General features: G+C 40.3%; 1 protein-coding gene across 1 annotated transcript in view; it reads right to left on the bottom strand.

Moving 5' to 3' along the window:
• The window catches only part of RBBP8 (RB binding protein 8, endonuclease), a 36,097-nt gene extending 29,239 nt beyond the window's left edge, over positions 1 to 6,858 (bottom strand). Inside the window, exons 1-3 of the mRNA XM_051612148.1 lie at positions 6,808 to 6,858; positions 5,289 to 5,426; positions 3,866 to 4,091 (exon numbers count right to left, since the gene is read on the bottom strand). Coding sequence (XP_051468108.1) covers positions 3,866 to 3,977 — 112 coding nt within the window. The 5' untranslated portion in view covers positions 3,978 to 4,091; positions 5,289 to 5,426; positions 6,808 to 6,858. The remainder of the gene's footprint in view (positions 1 to 3,865; positions 4,092 to 5,288; positions 5,427 to 6,807) is intronic.
• Positions 6,859 to 19,150: the final 12,292 nt, after the last annotated feature.

Raw genomic sequence — 19,150 nt, 5'->3', positions numbered from 1 at the left:
CCTAGCACACTCAACTGGGAACAGCTCAAAGAGGTAAACTACTTGCTTGAGAAGGTTCAGTCCTGAGGCCATTTACAATGGAACAGTCAGGCCAGCCAGAGCCTGAGTGAACCCATGCCACAGGCTGCTACGAGGTGCAAGTGGGTCCATGAAGTAAAAATGCACAGACTACTTAAAAAGTTCTTAGGAATATAGCAAGATTTATTTTACCTCTAAGTGTTCAGCACCTGTGAAATGTTATGTTCTATCATGCAGATCAGCATAGAAAGAGTGTTTATTTTTTTTAAGTAGTTGCTATTCATCAAGTCAATTAGGCATCTGCAATTAGAACCCCTATAAAGCTGCTTTAATGCTGCTCCACGCCCATCGGAAGGAATGAAGCTGCACAACAATGCATCTCCTGTATGAACAGGTAGTCTGTTCAGCAAGTATTTAGGGTTGTAACACTGGCAACCTGAGACACAAATTGAAGAGGCAGTGCTCAAAAGGCCCAGTACTGTGCTACAGGTAACACTATCTCCCCTCTCACCTGAATTCAGGAGGAACCAAACTAGTTATTTAAAGGCTGGGTTTTTTCTTAATTCAAATGACTGCCATGAGAAGGCAGGAAACCAGTTTGTTACATTTATCCAAGAGCACTGAATTACTACCTAGGGTGTAATCTCTTCCTTTTGCTTTTCCAGACCATTGGGAGGGTTCAGGCACACTTGTTTAAAGAGTTTTGCGTTTCCAGATTTCCTTATTTAACACTCTAGTGAGCATATACACTTATGTGGAACTACACTACATACATTCCCGATTCAGTTTCATCTTTCCCACGTTTCTATGGAATAGACAAGCCACAGACTGTATGAATCTACATGACCTAAAGCTCCTAGGTGCTTTAGTAAAAGACACCTGCCCTCATTAAAGTGATGGAGACCTTCTTCAAGCAATCATTAGACACACTGATTAAACGCACGACCCTATTTAATGAAATTTGCAACTTGATTAGACTATGTAGCTGTGTTATTTCAATTAATGGCTATGGCAATTTCTGTTCTGATTGATTTTCCAATGCATTAAATGCACTTTTCTCCCAGCACCCGGGAGACTGCAGGATCTTTCTCGCTGAGGTTTTCTGGGAACGGGTTGGACAAGCTTCTGTCAGCAATGACACAGACATAATCCTACCTTAAGGGAACAGAGATGGACTAGATGACCTCCTAAGGTCCCTTCCAGCCCTGTTTTCTGTAATTATTTGCTTTCCAGTAGCTTCCAGCCATTTCCTTTCCTACAGCAATCTATCAATGAGATAGCTTTCCTCATTATTTTCTCCACATCTACGACTACAGCTTTTTCCCTATTGATACCTTCTGCTTTTCATCAGCAAGAATCCATGTAATTCTTTTGAGCTAGATGCAAGTATTAACACCTGTAGAAATCAGCCACTTCTTAAACAGCATTATTTAATTCCTTTCTAATTTGTGACCATTATGCAAGTATCCCTCACCTTCTATAGGTAGAAAATAAAAAGTAAATATAGCTGTAAAGACTATTATTCTGAGCTGCTAAGCACTTCTAAATTCTTCGAAAAGTCAGTTGACATTGACCATGCCCAACACCTTTGGAAACTGCATTGGAGTCCTACTCAATGTCACATAACAAACTTGAGAAAAAATTATAGCGATTTTGTTAGAATAGGGCCGATATTTGCAATTTTTTAGCAAGGGATCAGTTTAAAAGAATAAGAAGCTGGTTTTGTTTAGCTAACATGGTGGAAAAATACACCCTTTACAAAATTCAATAAAAACCATTTGAAATTGTACGAATTTGAAGTATTCTCTAGTCTATATTATTTACATATATAAATACTTGTATAATAAGCCTGACAATTTCCTGCTCATGTATCATAAATCCTACTTTTAATGGATTTGAAATAAAGAACTCCACCATTACAGTCTTCTGTTCATTGTGCACTGTACACGCAAAAAGCTTTTCCTCCAGTTACTAACTTTCCCTTACTCCACCTTCTACCATCTTTAGAATAATTTTTTGCTGACATTTAGATTGGAAACTCATGAGTCAATTTTAATTCTTATTTATAGACTTCAGAAACAAGCAAAGTCCAGGCAAGTCTGTGTTTGATGTTTCTAAAATATCTTCCAGTACCATTTTCTACAAGAGGATCCCCACCTTTTGAAAAAATTAACTATCCTTCAGGCATGTCTTTGATGTTATCATGGAAGACCTAATTTTACCTAGCACGGTGTGGGACATACTGACAAAGAGCTAGGCATGAAAAAGACTGCCTAGTGGCAAAATTATCTGGCAACACCCAGCATGCATTTTAAAGAGTATCTTCACTTGCACAAAGAAAACCAAAACTTTAAAGTCACGTGCTGCACATCCCAAGAAACTAGAGAAGGGGTCACTTAACATTACCCTCTACATTAAGAGCTTTTTGTTTGTTCAGTTTTTGTTGTTCAGACATGCCATAGATTGCCAGATCCCATTCTGCCAGTGCTTCCGCATTTATCTGCCGTTGACATCATACTCATTCAGAAAAGAACCACCAAGATTAAAAAAAAGAAAAAAAGAAAAAGTAATAAAAGTAATAAAAAATAACTAATAACTAAGGGGGGACACAATATTGACATATTTAATATAGCTACACATAATTTTTTTTAATGTAACAAAATGCTACTATCTGGTACTTCTTTCCTTTAAGTTGCCAAACTGATAGAAGTTGGTTTTTTTTGGTTGGTTGGTTGTTTTTAAATTACTAACAAAAAGTGTCAAGACCCAGTGTTGCAAATTGTTGAGTCAAGACTTTCTGTGGGAGGTAGGGAACATCCATACATTATAAAACAATCCCCCAGTTTTTGAAATTAAGAGGGGATGATGTAACAGGACCTAAATGTACAGCCTGGGATTGTTCTGAGGCCGAGGGAAATGACCAAGGCCAGTGTCGTGGTCTGGCTACAAAGATGCACTTGCATGACTAAAGCTCTTGATTCACAAAAGCTCACCTGCTTTTATTCTACCCTGATATAAATACTATTTCATGCATAAGAATATGCTCTGTGGAAGATTCAAATACTCTTCCAACTCCATCCAGAAAAATGGGTTGTGTGACTTCAGATTAGCAGACCAAAATCTTAACTTCTTATGAAGTATTTTTAGCAAAACATCTTATGAATACTGCTCTTAAACTAATATTATTATCAGAATATAAATATATGGCACAATAATTCATATTTACTTTGAGTGTTACTAATTTCCTGCGCTACTGAATAATAAAAAGACATTAAGTCAATCCATAGTAAGACTGATATCACAGGTCACAAAATATAATGTAAGAATAAGCAGCTCTACCATAAATTTTTTTGAGAAAGTGCTAAGCACTAAAAACTGAAGAAATACTTTTCACTTCAGTAATATTAATCTGCAGTGGTATTTTGCACAAATTAGGGGAAATAAACAATGCAAACCATTTTAATATACCTGAAGTGACTAAATCCAGTGACAAAGAGAAATAAAGAAGCAAAAAATGCTATTAAATACCTTGACTGGGAAACTTTGAATCACAATCCATTAAAGGCAAGGTAACATTTAAATATTTCCCAAGCAAACTCAGACCCCATGGAACATTGTGTTACTTCTTCTTCACTGACTTGGCAAATCATTTATACTTTTCGATAGTTTAAAAGTAACCCTGTTAAACCAGGCATAGGTGGTCAATCTGTAAGGATCATTTGTAATCACCCAGCCCAACTTTCCACATAACAAAAGACATTAAAACCCTCCATGCAGAGGGAGTGGTACTCTGGCTCAAACTTTTCCTGTGGTATCAGACAGTCTTCTGTGAACCCAAACAATTTACCTTGTACTTCTTTATCATGACATTCTTTCAGTTTGGACCACAATTCCTTGAAGAAATCTCCTGGAGGTTCTGAAGAACTAGGGCTCCCACAGCTTCCTCCAGATGCATTCATCTTGCTTTTTTCTGCTCCCAGCTTCTTTGACTTATTTGCAGAACTGTCTCACTCTCACACTGTTAAGTTTTAAATTGCATAGTTATGAAGCAGTTTCTGAAGACAGGTGTAAGCCTGTAATGACAGAGTGACAACACTTAGGTTTGCATTTACCAGAGTATAACTTTCAGCCATGGATGAAATACAAAGCTTACTGCCTATCCTTGTCAAGTTGTACTTACATACTGACAGTCTCCCTGAAAGTGTGGAAGAGGCCAAGTATTTTGCTACAAGAAATTATAAACTAAAGAATGAACACCCCTGTCTTTAAAAAGCTATCAAACTGAAATTAGATTAAGATGCTTAGGAGTCTTTACTCCTTAGCTACAGCTACATAGAATTCCTGTTTTCCAAAAGTACATTAAGCTTCCAAAATCTGGCTGTCAGCAAAAGCATTTGTCACAAGTTTGTCAGATACATATTTGTGTATATAGATCCTTTACATAAACATGGATTCAAATTACACCTTTATGCAAATAAAAGCTCACATCCCCTTGAAGTTTTCATTATTCGAGATCAAAATCATTCCCTCTCGCCCATGAAAAGGAAATAGAAGTATAATCTCAAAACTTAGAAATCTCCAAAACATTAGTATTTGAGAAGAACTAGATAGTCAGCCAGTCCTGGCTTAAAGGCCAGACTGCCTACACAGCTCAGAACAACCTTACCCATAATCCTTCTTCGTTTTGAAGGGTTTCTTAGCACAGATGATCCCCTCACGTAAACTACAGGGAAAACATGGTACTCAGATCTGGGTCTGAGCCAAAGCAAGACTTAATTCTATTGGCACTGGGTGTCCTATATTGAAATACTCATGTAATCTGTCCTTCAGTTTCCTGTGTGAGAAACTGGACATTCTCAGTTTTACCCATTTTTATGTGGTCAATTTTAAACAAACACTTTTGAACAGGAACTGTGTCGCTACCATGCGGACATAGGTATCTTCATTACTCTATATACACATAATAATAATTTTAAAAAATAATCTAAGCTATTTTTTACTATTCCGAAAGTAGCAGCCTGAGCAAGGAAAACCCTATGTCTATACAGACAAATAAAAGGAAGGCATGTATTAGAAGAAAATTGTTCCTGTGCAAAGTCTTATGATGCCAGAGGGTGGCTGGAAGCAGAGGAGCATAGAAATGATGAGGTTGTTTTGTGAAAGGCTTAGTCGAGATGATAGGAGCAAAGCTCCAGTGTAAGAGAGCAGCCCTGCTCCCTGCCTATGTACAGCATCAGAATGTAGCAGAATATAACAGAAAACAAAATTACCTTTTCAAATTAGCAATGGCTACAATTCTTCAGCAGATGTAGAACAGCAATATGCTCGCATCTTTTCAGCTGAAATGTTCCACTTTGTGTGCAGTCACATTAAGCCATCTTACAATGCTTCTTTGTGGAACCGATTGCCTAGTGAAATTAGGAATGTCTTTTATTTTTCTACCTTCAAGCACAGATATCCCAGCAACCGTATTTTTTTCTGTCAATTGCTAACTGCAGTAAAATCAATAAACTTGCCCTCACTCCCTTAGATCAGAAGAATAACTTTCAAGATAAGGTCATCTGACTCGAGAATTAGTAAAGGCTGTCCCTAGTGGTTTTGTTAGGGTTTTTTTTCCCCAAAAGATGATAGTAAGAAAAAAGTATACAAAACCAGCTCAGAGTTTCTGCAAATTATTAGTCCATCAGCTGAATAGAAACAGGGGGGAAAGAGAGCAACGAGTTTTCCCAAGCTTCACCTGCTTCAAGGTCTCGAATTGATACCTTTCCTTCTACAGGTGTTCAACCTGCCTTCAAAGAGAGGGCCCCCAACAAGTGCTCGATTTTGACAGGCCTGAGCAGTTGCACAGGTGTATAAGGCATTCGGTGATGCCAGCTTCTTTGCTTACTCTCAAGTCCTAAGAAAGGACTTTCCAGTTCTTAGGGGGAAAAAACAAACAAACAAACAAACAAACGCATGCCTGAGCTGGATGTACGGACACTTGCAGGCAGGGAAGCTGCCTGAGGGTGGAAGGAAGCAGCATTCCAGCCCCCCTCCCAAGCGCCCTGCTGCTGTACACAGGCAGGCAGCAGGGCTGCTCTCTCAGATGCAGCTTCGCCCTCATCCTCCCCGCCAAGCCTTTCACAGAACAACCTGAACACCTCTACTTCCCCTCTTCTGACAACACCAGCTCCTTCCGGCATCTTAAGACTTCGCGCAGCTTCACACCGTTGCCTTCCTACTGCCCGCGCCTTGACGAGCACCGGCAGTGAGCACTGACGGAGCACCGGAGCTGCTTCTCTGTACCTTCCCTCGACCCTCCTGCCCCTCCGAACGCTGACTTGTGGAGGGCTTCTTTGTGGCTTCCCTCACACACACACACACACACACACACACACACACACACTCTTTGCATAAACACTAGACAAAAAACTCACTCGTAAGACACGCCGGGGGGTTCTGAGCAATCCTGCCATGACCAGCGCCCGGAGGGAGCAGCCCCCGCCTCGGCAGCCCCAGCTTCCCGCCAGGCTCCCGTCCCGCCCAGGAGCCGGGGCGGCAGAAGAGGAGGGGTCGGGCACATCCCACACGCCCCCTTCTCCCCAGCGGGCGGGCAGCCAGGCCGGACGGAGCCTCCGGCACAGAGCGTGGCGGGCACGGGCTTCCCGCTGGTGCCCGGGGGATCCCGCTGGAAGGAGAGCCGGTACCCGCCGCGGGAAGCCCGGGGGGAGGCCCGGCTCCCAGCGCGGAGAGGAGGGGAGGGGAGGGGAGGGAGCGGCCGGCAGCCGGGGCGGAGGCGCGCGCCGTTACCTGGTTGGCTGCCGGCAGCTCCAGGCGACGCGGCGGGAAAAGGGGAGAAGCCGGGAACGGGGATGGATGGGCCGGGCCCCGCCGCCCTCGCCGCCCGGGGAGGCGGGCCCCGCGCAGCTCTCGCGGGGTGCCCGCCGTCCCCTCGCGAGAGCCGCCCGCCCGGGGGGCTGGGGCGGCGGGGGCTGCCCGCCAGCCTGCCCTCGGGGGTCCCGGGCAGCCTGCCGCGGGCTTTCCGCCCAGCCCTCGCCTCCTGCTCCGCCTGTCCCCGGCCGGGCCGCTGGGATTTCCAGAGCGCCGCCATAGGAAAGCCACGGGGGCGGCCGTTGCTCGGCGGGGCGGCCGTTGCTCGGCGGGGCGGCAGAGCAGAGGTGCGGGCGGCAGAGCCTGCGGTAGGTGCGGGTGGCAGAGCCTGCCGGTGAGGCAGCCTTGCTGGTTTAGGTGCAGAAGGGATCGTCGGGCTCTGCTGCGGTGGCAGACCTGGCCTTGCTCACGGTCAGGCGATGCTGTCCGCCTCGTCCGCCGGACCTGCTGGCTGCTGGCTGCCGGGGCTTACAACACGCAAGATGAGTTGGCAAACGCTGCTTCCCCCCACCCCGCTGCTTCTTGATCCTAACAGATCCCATGGGTTTGTCATCTCGGCAGACAGCAGAACAGCCCAGAGCGTATCTTACGTGTTTTATGAGAGTATGGAAACCGGTTGGCTTGTATCATCAGTATGGCATAAGGCACCTGAACTTCTGTGTCACTTTGGGGATTTTTACCTCTGTTTTTTTTTCCCAAATTGCAAATCAACGTTACTTCATTCATTAGGATCACCCCTGCTGTCTGTCTGAGATAAACCCCTTCATTTTTAGTTTCTAGTTCTCCTTAGTAAGGAAACGGACACAGCTTTTCTCTGTTCTCTCTTCACATGATCCCACTGGACTGTTTTCCTGTGTGTAGGAGCACCTGCAGAGACAGCTGGGTGGCATGATTAGAGGACACAAGGGTGATCACTTGGTCAGGGACTGTGTTGCAAACACATACTTTCTAGATTATTAATAGTGGTATGAAGAAAGTTAGTTGTTCAGTATTTTTTAGAAGCTGTTCCACCTTACTCGTTACGTTACTCAGATCACTCATCTCCAGGAAATATCACAAATGTGGAGCTACAGCATAAATAAAACTGTGTCTGAAATAACTGTGTCAACATTTCTGAAGTATTTTGAAATATTGTCAGACAAGAGTCCAGGACAGACTGTGATTAAGCAGGCTTTAAATCTGTTGTTCACCTTTCTTGAAAATACGCTTGCTTTCCCATCAAATATGTACCTTGAATTTTGAAGTATTTTGAAAAATCTTTTAGTTAACTTTCCTGCTCATTCCTCACTATTGTCTAACCCCTTGTTTATCAATTAAAATAAAATAAATCCAGAGTTCTGTAGCTCAGCAGCAGATTGCTTACATCCTAAGTTTGATCCATTATCGTATCAGTACACATGGTAGAACTAGAGTTAGCTACATCTTATGGAAGAAACAAGCATAATAGGCTGTGATAGACACTCCAGTTGTCTTAAGTAATGCTTGTTGGCAGCTTTTTATTCTACTTTTGAAACTTGTAAAAGTTTTGTGATGGGAAGTAATAATTTCCTCAGAGTTAAGAGAAACAGATACCTTAAATATATACATAGATCTGATAAGCAGCAATAAAATAGCCCTCTTGCCAATTGTTCAGATATTTTACCATAACTGGACCTTGCTTTGTATTTAGAAGAAGCACTCTGGTAAATAATTATGTCATCAATTTTATTTCCTGATAAACTGTGTGAGCAGTTTATTCTCATAGTCTCTCATGTTGAACTTTACAGCAATATAAATCCATTGACTTCTACAGTGTTATCTATCCAACAATAAGTGATAACGGATTAAGACCAGCAGTTGACCTTTACCTTCTACCTCCCTTCCAGATTGATTTGATTTTATGTATTCCATAATCACATACTTGGCCACCAGTTACTAAATAGATCCCTGTCTTATTAAATGTACTATAAAACTACTGAAGAGGCTGATATTCCACATTCACCTACATTAGACGTCTTAAGCTGACTAGTCTAACTGGAACTGCATCCCATTCATCTGGTAAGAGTAAACACACACACCTAGACAATAAAACGGTGGGAAAAATGCTTCACAATTGAAGCACTTGAACAGATACGAAACTTTCTATGGTGTCATGGCCCATGTCCAGATTTCAAAATCACCCTTAAAAGTGGCACATGAAACTAGGTGACAGAATACTTATCCATGAGCAACTCTGCAAAAACGGACTTTAATCCTAGCCCATTTTAGACCTGGCTGGTCTGAAATATGTAATCTTATTAATAGCATATGAAGCTGTTGATTTTCAATTGTGCTTTAGGGGTAATGCCTTCCTTCTTGATCACTGGACTATTTACCAGTAAATCAACTCATGACTGAATTTCTATTGAGAGCATGTTGCAATATTGCAGCATGGGTAAAATAAAAGATAACCTTTAATTCACATACCCCCTTCCCCTTTCCTGGAGGCAGTAGAGAGGCTTCATGAGTTTCTAACCACTCAGGTAGCAGAAGGTGACCTAGCTCACTGCATATGCATACGGAGTGGGGTTAAAAGAGATCATCAGAAAGCTTGCATTTTTTTTTGCTTCTATTAGCTTATGTTTAGATGTAAAGATTAAACCCAGCTTTGAATTACACTGGAGAACTAAAATGTAAATATTTTAATTGCTTTAAACACAATGGTAAATATATCACATTTATCCTGTATATATAAGCATATATACACATATATATGTATAAATACACACATATATATATAAAACAGTGAAGTCCTTCCTTATTATGAGATTCAGTAGATTGCACATATACATACATGGCCAGTGTGCTCTGAGCCTCCTTGACTTGCAAGATATTCACTGAAGGATAAATATACTGCTTAACTCTCTAGTCATGTTAATTTAATGAACTTTATGTTGCAGTTGCTAATAAGGCCATCAAAGGAGCCCACCTTCAGATGCAGTAACTAAGAGCATGTGGCACAGCTCAGCTGCTACCTAAACGGGATCTGAACTGGGAGTGTAGGAGCTGGCAGTCCTCTGAACAGTATGATTTCTTAGAGCTGGGAGGGTGGGTGCACAGAGCACACCACTGCTGTCTGGCACAGGTAGTTGCTTTCTCTGGAAAAACAGGGAGGAGCCACTCCATCACCTCCACTAGTTGAATTTGATTCTACTCAAGCTGCTTGTGTAGCCACTTTTGAAATCGAGCCAAGATCAAATTCCCTGATGCCAGTAACATAGCTCACTTTAAGAAACACTCTTCTTTGAAGTGCTTTCACTGCTCCTCATCTGTAGTCAGAAACAGCCAGGATTTATTCAACTGAAACTCTCAGGTCTTTTAGAGAGCCTCGATGGAGAGAAAAAAAAGTAACCTGAGCGATGCTGTTGTAGGACCCCAGTGCTTAAACTAAGCAGCAGCACCTTTGTGTTAGCTGCATGCGGAAATGTTTTGCTCCTACTGATATTTCTCTGTTTAACATGAATACTCTGAATAGTTATGCATACTTATCTCAGCCTGGGAAGGCTTTTCAGACTTGGAAGGCTGAAGTAAAAGTTTACGGGTCTGTGTACAAAACCATCCCATCTACCCTTTACTGTAGCGAACCACAAGAATTCAGGACAGGAAAACAAGCAAAAGAGAAAGAATATATGGGAAATAATATTTTACTTACCTTTTAAGAAAAAATATCCCCAAACTACAGCCCCTGCCCTTCCTGCCCCGTAAAAAATAGCAGCTAAGGGAAACCCAAATAGAACACATAAACTGCAGAGAGGATGGCAAGCTGTATTTTGAAAATATGATTTATTTGTTTTGAATATTTAAAGTGTGCTGTGTTTAAATCCTGTAGCTTTAGAAATCAGAGCTCTCTTCTAGCATTTTATAGGCTCTACAGAGAGTCCTTGTGCAAACCATACAGTTCAGCCAGCTGTAATTTTTTCTTTTGAAAAATGGCTTGTTCCTTAGTGAGATTTCTTTCTGTGTTTGGTAGCAAAATCAACAGAGATGGCAAAAATGAAACTTTTTTTCCTGATTGATATTATTAGCTTCTGTGAGAGTACAAAACTTTCCTTATGTTCTTTTCAGTTTTCCCACACTTTGAAGAAAAATTCTTAACACACAGATACAATGCTGTGAATGAGAAGGTCATGTCATCTGCTATTCATTCAGCTTTTAAGCTGCTCAGGAGATCTTTTTACTGACATTCTACATAAGAATAATAATGTTCATTTTTTGCATCAACCTGGAAATAGTTGGCAGTAAACTTCTCCATAATTGACACTTCCTGTTGTGTGACTACCATAAAGTCTTACATAATCCTGTATAGATATTTTTGTATCTAGTGGTTATGTCCACTAGGGACTCTGATTTATTTATTTATTTATTTTTTTAACAGAGTGAAAGAGAAAGGTAATTCTTTAACTTAAAGACAGACAACCTTTAGTTTTGCCAGGGAGATGCAAGTGGCTATGTCAGGGTTTTCAAAAACTTAATTACACATATGGCAAGAAGATTCACATTTACTTAAGTTAAGGAGTTATTTTGTCCAAACAGGCATGACAAAACCTGTCTTCATTCCTTTCTGTTCAGCTCAGCAAGTACTTCTGTGCTCCAATAGTTAATCAGTTACCAGATTCCACAGCTTTTGTTTTCACACTGTTTAATTTTTCTTATTTGACACAAAACCTGTGAATGGATTCAGCTGTAGATACAGGTACAACTTTCAGCTCTGCCTACTCTTTATGATTAGGGCTGCTTTTTGTTACCATCGCCACCACCGTTACTCATCCTAAACAGTTAATTTTCTAATAAGTATATAGAAAGAAAGCAGTAAAAATGACAAGTATGTTTCCTATCTTACCTTGAAGCCAATTCTGAATAAGTAAATCTAGGTTTAATTAACTCACTCCATACAATTGAACAATTCAACAAGTTAGTCTGGCAAGAATTAGTAGCCACACATCTTACTGTAATGACACCACGCCTTGTCATGACAATGCTGTTGTAAGACAGGAATTATAAAAACACGCTATAAAAGAGAAGACCAGTAGACGATACTTAAGTGACCTGCTGAAAATACTAAGTCATTGGCAGTGGAGTTTCTCCCCTGCTTAGTTCATTGAACTGCCTCTCCAGTAAATACTGCTGCAGACAGAGCAGATGGTGTTGAGCTGCACACGGAAGGGTCAAAAAGCTGTTCTCACAGAAATCCTGTCAGCAAGCACCGTAGAGACTGGCAGTACTCAGACACATTAAGGAGATAGCCATTATACCACTTCAAGCACAAGATAAATTTTTGCTTAAGGTTATCTTAAATTAATTTTAGAGAAAGACTTTCAAAACTCACCCTTCTGTTTGAATTGTGAAAAGTTCTGTTCTTGATCGGGGTGATAAATATTTACTATTGACTTCCCCTCCAGCTATAAACCTCAAGTGTAAGTAAGATGAGGAAGCCACTGTGGACCACACTAGAGAATGCCGAGAGGAGATCTGCTGCGCCTAAGATATATACAATGTGCAATGGATAACCTAATATGCCTTTCATTTAACTGGCTGGGCAGGTTTCTGCATTCTGGAGAGCATGGAATCATACCAGAATTTGTTGGCATAACAGGCCCGTCAGACCGGTTCCGGGGCGCCCAGGAACCTGCCCAACCAGTCTGCATCAAAGGCCGGCCCAACATGCTGCAGCTCAGCTCAGCTCGGGAGGCTTCATACACCGCGAATTATTCACGCCTCTGTCAACTCCCAACATACTACTCAGAGAGAATGATGTAGCCTCCAGCAAAATAATTTACTGAGGGGTGGGGGAGTGGTACATCCTTCTTAAGTGTAGCAAGATCTTATTGTTACACATTTTCTTTCATTTTATATGCAGATGCACTGGGCTAGAGGTCTTGCCCAGCATAAGTACAAGGAGGAACAAGAAAGAAAGTATCTTTTTTTAATTAACACCAGCCGTGCAGACTTATTATAATCAAATAACACAAAATCTTTAGTGCCCAGCTTAAAAAAGACACCTCAAATTCTGCTCCAATTCAGTTTTATTTCCAGTCCTGCTGTAAGTCTTTAGGTATATCTGCTGTATACATAGGATTCAGCATAGCTTTGTTAAATGTGGGAGACAGAACACCGGGAGCTTGCACGTGGAGTATGCACCTCATTACTTTGCTCAAACCCTAGGTTAGTGCAAGCTCACTCTGAATTACTGCACAGAATGTTTCAAGGTGAAACAGGTCAGAGAACATGGAGTGTATGGGACATGGTTCCATAACCATGCGGAATTACTTGTAAGGCAACACCCCTCTCCAAAGGATATGGCAGCTGCCCTGTTACAATAGCATATGGGCTGCAGCAGCAGCTATGCTGCTGCTTGTTCATGGCTGGGGGGCAAGAATACTTGCACATCAGTCCTGCATATAGCATAGTTATTCAAGCTGTAGGCAGAGATCACGATAAGCCCCAGCAGAAGCCTGCATCTTTGTGAACTGACTACTTTTTCTTTTTTTTTAAATACAAACATAGACCATAATTTTCAGATACCCTACTGTAATTGTCAGAGATCATGAATAAATCAGCAGGAGTTGTAGAAGTTTAACACTTCTGGAAATGTGATCATGGGCACATACATTCAGTCTGCTAAACCTATGCTTAGGCTGATTCCTTTTTCATTTTTTTAAATTTAGTCACCCGAATTTAAACACTTGGGATTGAAAAAATTGGCTCTGTTTAATGTTGTCAAAGGCTCTGAGTAACTGTAGAAACCTGTGTTTGTTCATAAAATGATCCCACTTTGGAATAACTTGGCCTTTTTAGATCTTTTCTTACTTACCCATTTAAATGAGAGTTACTAGAAAGTGGGGGTCAGAAAAGGTAGCTACCATCAAATTCAACAAGTGTTGAATTCAACACAGGATTGATCAGAATAAGCAAAAGAAAAAATGCTCGTGTTTGAGTATGCCCTACTCAGATTATTTTACTACAGGGAAGTAACCCTTCTTATAAGACTACATTTTATGACAGCCTTGAAAGGAAGGCTTAATCTGGAGAAGCAACTGAATTACTAACTGAGCTGAAATGACAGATGTACGCTGTTTGTGCTTGCAGTCACACCACCTTAGGCTATGATTTCATACAGTTAAGCAGGGCTGGGCTTGGTCAGTACTTGGATAAGAGACTTACAAAAAGTCCGCTGCAGGAAGTGGTTTTGGTGATTCAATAGGCTGTACTGAATAATTGAGCATCAGTGCCAAATGTGATGGAGACATTGTGTCCTGGATATGCCACATAAAACTGAAGGTTTTAAAGACACCCAAGCCCTTTCCACAGGCACTACATCTTGAACTGTAAATCCCTGTAAAATGTGAATGTACTGTGTCTGGAAACACTGCCTACAGTTTGTTTTTATGAGTGTCACGTAATTGGATAAACTGTGTAACTGATTAACACAGGTAAATTACAACCCAAAATAGCTGTTAGACTATACAGTGTGGAAAAGGTTCTGCTTGCATAATAGACTAAAGAAGGGCTGGTGTCTACTCCTTCCAGCTATGTCAGCTGGTCTCATAAAAGATGCTGTTTGAAATTTTACATCCTCCATCACGGCAACAAACAGGATTGAGAAAAGAACATTTTGAACATTTTTAAATGGGTAGAATAAATACTGGCTTTCTTGATACCTTTTCTCCAGATTAAACCTGGAACTTTATAGTGAGTGTGGTGGGCCTTTAAAAGACATTGGAGTTGCCACTTAACAGTTTACTGTAGTTTGAAGAGTGTAGGGATAAAATGGATCTTTACTATCTCTTCCTTTGACTTAGTAGCTTAAAGAAGAATTTGAACACCTTTTCTCCTCTCCAGCCTCTTGCTCCCCCAAGCCACAGCCCCCATGTGTGCACCCTACAGATTCAGCAGGGGCTTCTCATCAGCAGGGGCTTCTCATATAGGGTTGCTGGCAGAGTTGAGACCTTACATGGGGATTTTATTTCCACAAGTTAGAGAATTTAAATTTTTCATAAGTAAAAAAGCAAAGGTATAGGACAAAAAGGTAATTGTGTATGTCAATACATTCTTAGATAAACATCACTTGAATGCTCTTAGCCTTGTAACTCATGGCAAATCTAAAAATACATATACCACAGAAATAAATAAAGTAGTATGAGATTTGCTTGAAGTTCTCTGTGAGAGAGATTTCTTTTCCTCCTAAAGAAGATAGCGTAAGTATCTGGAGTACTGAATCCTCTCTTATTTCAAATATAATTTGCAATAAAGGGATCTTACAGATGAATGCTCTTTCAAATCAAACCTATTATTAAATGCTTTTCTAACTGAGAAGAAGTGATAAGTTGTTTGTCATCTCCAGGTTCAGTCAAGAAAAGTCACATAATGCTTATCTGTGAACTCTTCCAATTTATACAGTGATCATATAAAATTTTCCTCAGGAGAAGAAACTCAGAGAGGTGCAATTCTGAAAAGTAAGACAATCTAAATGGTGCAGGCTTCAACTTGTTCTTATAGTGAAGGTATGCACAAACATTCATGTCTACAAGTATTCATTACAGAGAGTTTACAACATACCTCCCCGTAGCTATCAAAAACTGCTCAGTACTTTCACAAACAAATTCAGATAACACACATGCCCCCACGCCCCTATCAGAGAGTTAGGTAATACCTCTCTCCTCTTGGCCTGTTGTGGAGCAAGGACAGAGAGACTGTTGGTTTATAAAGGGCAAATTGAAGAATAGGCCAATTCCTACCTTGGATAGGAAAAGGAGGTAGCAGCAGCAGCAGTTAATTTCTGACCTAGAGGATAGCTGGAGAAAAACTCCTTCAAGTGAGCCCAAGGATACAACCTAAAGCATTCTTTTTACTTTTCTGAGCAAGAACAGGTTTAGAATTTGTTGCAACTAATTTGCTGATGGCATCAATTTTTTATTTCCCTCAGCTGAGACAGCAGGGCTGGTGCTGGCAAGATATAAAAAAAAAAATGTCAAGAGAATTATCAGTATTCTCACTACAAGAGTAACCCTGATATAAAAGCTTAGCTATTTTTCTCTGAGAGGAAAATATCTAGAAATAAATTTTTCAATGTGTCAGTCTATCTCTTTCTCCAGAATTCTCAAGACTCTTTAAAAGTTGGTTCAGTTCAGTAATTCAAGACAGGAAGTCAGTTCTGTGAACTTTTGGGTATAGAGAGGTCTCACTATGGGCTGTAATGCTACAGGAATGTTGTGAAGAAATGCAAGAGAAGAATTAATTCCTAGGAATTTCCAGTGTTCCCTTCTGCTCTCAGAAAGGAGCAGGGAAAGAAAGGAAATACAAACAGACAACAGCTGAAGCACTTCAGACAATTACAGTGGAATGATTACTCTGATATTACACAAATGTCTGGAATCTCCATTTTTGCATAATTCAGAGAAGTCCTCCCTACAAATAGTCCTTTCTGGCACTCTCTTATAAAGAGAGTGATTGGTTATGACTTATTTCAGAAAAGAAAGAAGAACAAGTATTTGTTACAAAGAGAATTATAAAGCAGGAACCAGAAGTGGCATTGCTGTAATTGTTTGGGGGTCTGAATAATAAATATTTTTTTGTTGTTTGTCTTCATTTGCAGATTATATTGACAGGCTTCCTACGTGGAGACATGGAAGCATGGGATATCAGGAACCTCACAGCTATCTTTACCCCTGCTGATATTAGATATTTTATTTCTCCATTTTATCTTCTACATCTTCAGTTTTTTGAAACATGAAAAATACTTCACACCTCATGGTGATTTAGCTTGTACTTACAGCCCCTACTGCAGTCCCATGTCAAAGACCTTGGAAAATCCAAGTAAATCATCTGCCCCTCATTTATCTGCTGTTTTGCTAATACACCAGATAGGTTTGTTAAGGAGCTGCAGTTTTTTACTGCAGAAGGCTTGCTGAAATGTTCTTAGCATATTAGGTTTCTCTTTGTATTTCATATGGCTACATGTAATAAGACTTTAAATCAAGCTGTTGCTGAGGAAAGTCTTATTAACGTTTCTCGAGATTATTCTCTAGGTCTATTTTTAGAAAAAGAGTATGTAATTGTTGCTTTCAAGTTCTTTGAGTATTAGTGCGTAAGTATATTTTTTGGTTTGAGACCTGCTGTTAGTGAGAAAATATCTTTTGTTAGAAACTTAAAATGCCACTTTTATATTACACATCTTCAGAATTCAGAACATCGGGAGAAACCAAATCACTCTTATGTTCTACTGCTTCATTCAGCAGTTTTTTGTGGCAGCATTTTCTCCTCCAATACCCAAAGCTTTGTTGGTCTGTAGGTTCCAGCTTTTCAATATAAAAGCAGTTTTTTGCAGTTAATAACTTTCAGGTAAATTCTGAACTTCTGATGGTAGAGGAGCTTTGCTAATGACTTTACTGAAGCCAGATTTTTAATCCTTTTATGCTACCTGTCTTGTATAATAAAATAATAAAACAATCTTTTGAAAAACAACAACAAACCAACAAACTGTTCCAGTATATGTTTTTGGCTTGAGCTGTTAAGGGAGCTACTTGTTTTTTTAAGCAACAGGAAAAGATAAACTTGAGCAGCCCTCTCCCCTGTGCTCCTAGGAAGTACACAGAATGCAGGATCATGCTTTTTTGTAAACTGAGAATCCCTTTCCAGGGCTTGCAAAGTGGCAAATGGAGACACAGACTATGTTTCTTACGGGTATACATAATTATAAATAAATTTGTTCTTTTCTCACATTCCTTTTATTTTCTCTCTGTATGAAGAGGAAAGGACCTCTGACTTTTGAGAGCCTTTTATGGGTGTCTTATTTGTAATCATTTCTTCTGTTAAATTCACATTTGTGACATCTAACAGGTATCCACTTTGCCCATCTAAGTGTCTGAGCAGTAATTTATGTCTTAGCTTAATCACACTGAACTAAATCAATTTCTGTTTAAATTAATGTAACTAAGAGAAATTCATTGGGCCTACTTGTTTCATCTGATCTCCTCCTCTCCGTCTCTCATTTTTTCAGCTTCTGCCATCTATGGTCAGTTGTTTATATTCAGCAACTACAAGAGTCATATCTTCATTGCTTAACCTGTTGTCAGCTCTCTCAGGACTTTAAAAGGAAAAAGTTCACACTACTATGGGAGTGTTATTGAGATGGGATGGACAGAGTGGCTTGTTTTTATGCATCACACAGTATTTCTTCTTTATCCAGTTTAAAACATAGATTAGCTACCTTCTGGGCAATCCCAGGAGGAAGTAACGTCTAGTAGAGGGAGGGGGAAAGCAGTGGAAGGTGGGAGAATGTGTGGTAGTGCCTTCCCCCAGCACAGCTCTGTGCAGAGCTTCTGACCATTCTCCTCTGAGACACACAGCTGGAGCCCTGACTGTCATGAATGGCAAAGAGGCTGTTGCTTCCTTTCTTGATTTATCCTGAAGCCAAATTTGTCATTGTCTCCTACTTGTGCCAATGAAAGGATTTGTGGATTTTCTTGGTGGAGGGCATCAGTGAAATAATCTGGTTTTAAAACCTTATACATTAGTGAAAAGAACTTATAAACCAAAAGTTTTAAATTAACATAGCCCACAAATACTGTATTGGGGTAGCCAAAGTACTGGCAAACCTTGGCAGGTCAGGCAAAAGTGATGGGCTCACAGGATTATTTTTTAAACAAAACCTATGCCCCATTTTTTTAAAAACAGCCACCAGTGGTGGCATGTTTGAGGGGATACATGCTTAGACCTTCTCAATATATGAAAGAAATCAGACTTTTGGGAAACTGGCACATGCACAGTAACCAAAATCTTATTTATTACAATATGAAAGTTGTTCAGGCCTTAATTTAATGAGGAAACTATAATGGACTTAGAGCTACAATGTAAGCACGTTACTGGACAAATTATTGAAATAACACAATCAATTTTCTTCATTCCCAGCTTGTTTATCACTGAAGAGATGGGATCAACTTAAAAAACAACAACAAACCAAACACAGAAAAGTTAATTGTGATTTAACAATGTCTTTTGTGTCATATTTATTTTCCTTCCTTGGGAAAGATGTATAGCTAAAACATAAACTCTTCACCTGCACAGGAAAGATTTAAACTTTGAAGTGATGCCGGTCAAGTTTCTTTTTGCACTGTGGTTACTGTGCTGTGTGTAACACCACAGTATTTTCAATGCTCTAGTGATCAAAAAAAGAAGTACAATACAGACACAATGTAGGTATTGTTGTTTCTGTAAGTACTTGCAAGCTTCTCAGGATTCCAAGGGA

Source organism: Apus apus, chromosome 2, assembly GCF_020740795.1.
Source record: "Apus apus isolate bApuApu2 chromosome 2, bApuApu2.pri.cur, whole genome shotgun sequence".
Lineage (NCBI taxonomy): Eukaryota > Metazoa > Chordata > Aves > Apodiformes > Apodidae > Apus > Apus apus.
The sequence above is the reverse complement of the archived record's forward strand: the minus strand, read 5'-3'. Positions and strand labels throughout refer to the sequence as shown.